The 5,613-nt window shown below is 47.9% G+C and overlaps 1 protein-coding gene across 1 annotated transcript; it reads right to left on the bottom strand.

Annotated features, from left to right (window-relative positions):
• Positions 1–2,734: 2,734 nt before the first annotated feature.
• On the bottom strand, positions 2,735–3,500 carry LOC109749690 (uncharacterized). Its single transcript, XM_020308637.3, has 2 exons — positions 3,358–3,500; positions 2,735–3,241 (listed from the first exon to the last, which is right to left on the bottom strand). Exons 1-2 carry the CDS (start codon positions 3,419–3,421, stop codon positions 2,859–2,861), a joined length of 447 nt encoding a protein of 148 aa, XP_020164226.1. The 5' UTR covers positions 3,422–3,500; the 3' UTR covers positions 2,735–2,858.
• Between the last annotated feature and the right edge of the window lie 2,113 nt (positions 3,501–5,613).

Below are 5,613 nucleotides of genomic sequence, written 5' to 3'. Positions count from 1 at the left end.
CAGTTTATAAAATCCTCCATAAAATGGTAATATACAACATATTGACAAAATATATCACACAGCAAGGTTAGGAACTAGTTGTCCAGTACAATCCAATTTACAACAACAGAACATATAAGCTACTAAGGTTGTTATTCATTGTTAGTCCTCGACCCTCGTGATGTCAACTATATGTCCTGGCGGATTGTGATGGACAGCACCAAGTAACCTGCTACCCAATCATACCTACCATATTTACAACAACATTAGACATTTGAAGATATGAATAGATAGTAGTAGAAATAAGAGAATTAGAAGAAACTTCAAAAATCAATTGCATATTCTCTAAAATCCTTAAATCTTACTGTGCCTACAAATGAGAATAATAAAGTATCTATTATAAAAAAACAATAAACATGAGCTTGCTACAAATTAATCCAAACAGAAATGTGTCAGATGGAAGTCTTATCAAGTTGACTTATAAGTGATAATGTAATAGAACATACATAGCAAAACTCATGTACTATAGCAGCACCAGTTGAGGCCCTATAAATCCGCCAAAAATGGCATAACTAACAAACAATATCCATGATGCATTCCCACTGCTCGACGGTTTGGCTGGCGTAAGATTCTGATGTTCATGTCTCAACAAGTTTACACATGAAACTAAATATTTATCAGGGCATTGAAAATAGTAAACAACACTTAGTTTGTCAACTGAACTTCAAATGGCATACAAAATAACTAAGAGCCATGGCCATTAATAGATCTATAAAAAGGAAAATGGTTCTGTTAAGAGATACTGAGATAGTGGTTAGGATGTATCAGTTATTGATTTTAGCCACATGCATACTGGGATTACTTTGATTAGAGTGCATAAGATGATATATTTAACCACCAAGATTAGTGGGGCACAAACAAATTAGTTGAAAACCCTGGTGAAAAATGCATAACTCTGAACTAGATGAACTAAATAGGTGCAGTTCAGTAACACTTGAGCTGGGGACTGGAAATAATAGGAGTGACAGTAGAGAACTAATCCCTGGTTAATCGCGGAGCAGCTCCACCGCGGCCGCCCTCTTAAGCTCTATTGTGCGCCATGCGGTGGCACAGCTGCTAGCGCTACCTGCATTCAGACATCACCACCAATGTGGCATTCTGAAACAAAATTGCTCTAGTGCAGATGTGTTTCCAATTGAGGTGTGCCCTACAGTCTTACAAAACACAAACAAAATAATAAGGTTTTAGAAGCAAGCAGTTGCACAACTACATCACTCCCTGCTTCCTCCCTTAGATACATCAGCGATTAAAAAATAGTTCATCAATTGGACGAGCCATCAACACACTCTGAACCCAAAGACAGCATATGGAGTAGTGGGTGAATCAAGCACAAACACAAATTTAACTGTTGTCCACATAGAGAGAATGAATTCAGAAGGTTGTACAAGTAGAATGAACAAGTTACCTACGCTGCTAAGATTTCATCCTGAACTTACTACTCATCGACAAGCTGCTCCTTGAATGCCAAGTACTCAGAAATGATTCACAAACTGTTGGGCCCTACACTTCCTGCACACATGCGTGAGGGGGATCAGACTGAATCACGAGAGGGGGCGGGGGCATCAGGGATGAGGTTAGTGTGACCTGGGTCAGGCGGGGGGCTAACCTTGGTGGAGAAGAAGGTCTCGCCGATGGCAGCCCAGTAGTTGGTCGCCCGCCGCCAGACGTTGGACAGCGATAGCACCGTGCAGCCCGCAAGATGGGCGCGAGGGGCACGATGTGGACGGAGAGGAGCTGTGTGAGACGCGTTGTGTAGGCGGAGAGGAGTCGTCGAAGATGCGCAGCGCTGGACACGATGTCGCGGCCGAAACCCTAGCCATCGCTAGGGGTCGCGGGCGAGCGCTAGAGACCAGGAGCAGTAGATCTAGTCGGACTAGAGGACGAAGGGGTCGAAGATGTGTCGCGAGAAGGATGGATGGGTGGGGATTACGGCGGATCTGGTTGTTGCTGGAGCTACGAGGCAAGGGGAAGGGAGGGGGAGGGCCGGCGGCGAGGTGTGGGAAGGACGCGAGGAGTGGTGGGTAGCGCCGTGCTGTGGGAGACGGGGGAGGGGGCCAAGGAGGACAGAGAGCGGGAGCTGAGCAGGAGAATTTAGGGTTAGGTTTTTATACAGGAACAGGAAGACGGGCTTTAGCGGGCTTTTAGCGGGCTTGCGGGGTTGTACCAGGTCATCCATGACAGTTTCTGAAAATGTCACCAGAAATCCGTCATGGATTAACAGGTTTCTTGTAGTGCACGCTCCCACCCGTCCCCCATCCCGGCGGCCGTGCTCCCAGGACCATGAGGCAAACGAGGAGTGGAGCAGCGTCGGCAAATTTTCTCGGGTGAGGGGAGAGATACGTGATGGTGGGCGACATGGTTGGGGAGATGGGGTGTGTGGATATGTGTTCATGCTTCGCGGGATCTCATTGACTTTTCCTTTTCTTTTATCCGAGCGTGGATGGGATGAAGGATAACGCTACATCTACGAAAATCTTTTGACATACTTTACGTGAGAGCTAACGTGGTAGGTTTTGATTGGAAAGGAAAGTAGCTCGTTCGTTGGTCTAGCAGTTTTTAGGGGAAAACAGGTGTTGGGTACTTGGATGTGTGGGGTTGTACGAGAAAAAAAATCAGTGTTGGCTCTATGGGGGGGGGGGGGGGGGGGGGGGGGGGGAGGTGGAAGAAGGTGGGACCATCACAGCGACATACACCCTTTAACAGTACCAAGATTATTATTATTTTCATGCAATCAATTATGCATGTGTACAGGTCAAGCATTGATTAATTCCTCTCTTATTGAAATCATTTTCCACGAACGGGCAGACTAGACCATTTGCTCACTGGTCAACAGCTGGCAGCAGCTTCTTCTTGTTTTCTCCCGAGGGCGGCTCCGGCACATCACGTACATATGGCGGCGGCGGCTTCTTCTTAGGATCTGGCACCTCAGGTTCACCCGGTGGCTCTGGCACGTCAGGTTCTGACGGTGGTGGTGGGGCTTTACTACATTGAAATGTACACATGCACGTCTTTTTCTTAGGTTGTTTGTGAAAGAAGTTGTCGTCGTTGTCTTCGTTGAGCTCTTCGCCAACAATTGACTTCTTAGTGGCACAGTACCCACCCTTGAAGTGCTCTTTGTGACAGGCCGCGGTGCAGCGAACGTTCTTGCAAGGGCTCCTTTTGTACGACTTGCTAGGGGACATGCATACCCGAGCCTCCGCACCTGCATGTGACATAGAATTAATGTGTGCGCCAGAAAATTATAGTCGCAGTTGTTTCATCGATTGATTTAAAATTGCATGGAATTGCAATGCGATAAAATCTGCTATATCAACTTACAGAAGGCCATGAGAAGTATGCCCATTGTGAAGGCAGCGAGCATCTGGGCGCCGCTGAACGCCATGGCCAAGTGCTCAAAATAAGTTGTTGGAATGATGGTGTGAGGAGAAGAACGGGGTTTGAGTGCTATTTATTGCACTCCTCTTGGCTATGCATTCAATGCCTTAGAGGACATGGAAATCCAAATATTGAAAACAAGCATTTGTGTAATGTCTTAGAGGATACGAAAATCCAAATATTGGATACAAGCATTTGTGTAATGTGTTAGAGGATATGGAAATTCAAATATTGGATACAAGCATTTGTGTAATGTCTTAGAGGATATGGAAATCCAAATATTGGATACAAGCAGTTGTGTAATGTCTTAGAGGATATGGAAATTCAAATATTGGATACAAGCATTTGTGTATAGTATCTATCTCCAGTAATTAATCATGTGTATCTAAATAAAAGCTTGTGCTACCCCGCCAAAAAAACCTTCTACTGGCTCTTGGTGCAATTACATTGGTGGCAGTGTAAGAGCAAAACACAAATAATACTTGGCTACTCATAGTTGCTTACATGAAAAAAAATCTGTGAGAGAACTCGTCGTGGAAAACAAATTATGTTAAGGCCATCTCTAATGCAAAACGCCTATACATATGTTTCGGTAAATAAAAAAGGTGTGGTTAGATCTCAGTCGACTGAAACTATGAAAGAAAAAAATTAAAACAAAATTTTACATGAATCACCACATAAGATCTAACGAATATAGCATCGACTAAAACTTCGTTAAGTCCTTAGTCGAGTGAGATTCTAGAATCCCGAAAAAGAAATCCCAAAAAAAGTTAAAAAGATATTTGTTGAGCGCTTCGTCATTCAACGCCCAGATCTGAAGGGCGTTCCAACCTAATAATGCAACATCTTCATTCAGCGGCTAGTCTAGCTAACATGGAGTCGATCAACGTGGTCATTTGGCTTGGTATCTATATCTGGGCCTCTTATACTCGTCTCAAACACCCGGGCAGGCCGTCCGTTCATTGATCGGTGACCAAAAATAGACCCAAACGAATCTCTCAAACCACGGATAGATGTCATGTCTGACCGGCACGCCTCATATCCAACCCAAATATACAATGGATATGGGGCGGCCCAGGCACGCCTGGGCGCGTCCGCCTGACAGGCCCGATCCACCACTGACCCCACATATGTCTCACAAAAAAAACCCAATCTGGGCGCCTCACTCCGAACCCTAGCTCACACTCTCTCTCTCTCGCTCCGTCCTCTCATCTCGCTCTCCAATTTCGATCCCATCCACTATGATGTCCAGCTCCGGCAGCGACTCCGACTCCGAGCTCAACTACGAGGAGGAGATGACCCTCTGCACTGCGCTGGAGAAGTCCAAGGTGGAGACCGGCGGCAGCTCCGGATCTAGAGCGTCGCCGCAGCTCCCGCGCCGGCATAGCGCGGATGCTGGAGCTGGACCCTCCCGGCCCGCGCGCAACGATGCCAGGACAACGCAGTCCGAACCGGCCCCGCGCCATCTCCTTCCCCCACCGGCCGCTTGTCCACGCGGGCAGCGGTGGCTGCTGGTGCCCACGCCGCCGGTCCGCACGCGCACTCCGAAATCACAGGCACGCGTCGCTCACTGCGAGAGGCAGCATGCACGGGAGAGGGACGCGGCGGAGGAGTTCGCTCGCCGCCGCTGCGGGATGGAGGCTGACCAGGACAAGGACACGCGTCTCCTTGCATGGGTCCTCACGACGGAGGAGACGAACGCTCGCCGCCTCTGACGGAAGAACGCCAAGGCGCTCCGGCTTGCTACTGAGCGGTCGGAGCACGAGGCGAAGAAGGCTGCGGCGGAAAAGGCTCGGATCGCCAGGTTGAAGTGGAAGTAGGATGAAGGGGCTCTTCGTCCTCTCCAACTCCGACTCCGACGACGGCGACAGCTGCACCTCCTCGTCAGATGACCAAGACCCTCCACCAGCCGCGGACGCCTACAGCTGCGCTGGCGACCGGAAGGGAAAAGGCCCGGCGAGGAAATGTCCGTCCCTCCCTCCTCAATTTTTATATCGTTTTAGTTGTAGAAGTTTAAGAACTTGTCCGGTGACGAACTATGATCTTTTGGATGTGCCCAAGTTTGGTAGTATCTGTTTGCAGCGATCTTATGTTCCTTTGCAGCCGATTTTTATTGTCCGTCGTTTGATCATGTAGAGTAGATCAACGTTGCATGTGTAGTACGGAGATAAGGCGCCGAATATGAGATACGTGCATGCA

The sequence above is a fragment of the Aegilops tauschii genome, chromosome 3, assembly GCF_002575655.3.
Source record: "Aegilops tauschii subsp. strangulata cultivar AL8/78 chromosome 3, Aet v6.0, whole genome shotgun sequence".
In the NCBI taxonomy this organism is placed as follows: Eukaryota; Viridiplantae; Streptophyta; class Magnoliopsida; order Poales; family Poaceae; genus Aegilops; species Aegilops tauschii.
Note: the sequence above shows the minus strand (reverse complement) of the source record. Positions and strands in the feature narration are given on the sequence as shown.

Bases quoted from the DNA above. Each gene is read 5' to 3' on its own strand.
- LOC109749690 (XM_020308637.3), bottom strand. From the start codon at position 3,421: ATGGCGTTCAGCGGCGCCCAGATGCTCGCTGCCTTCACAATGGGCATA. The intron at 3,242-3,357 runs GTAAGTTGATAT...TGTCACATGCAG, and splicing joins CATACTTCTCATGGCCTTCT to GTGCGGAGGCTCGGGTATGC.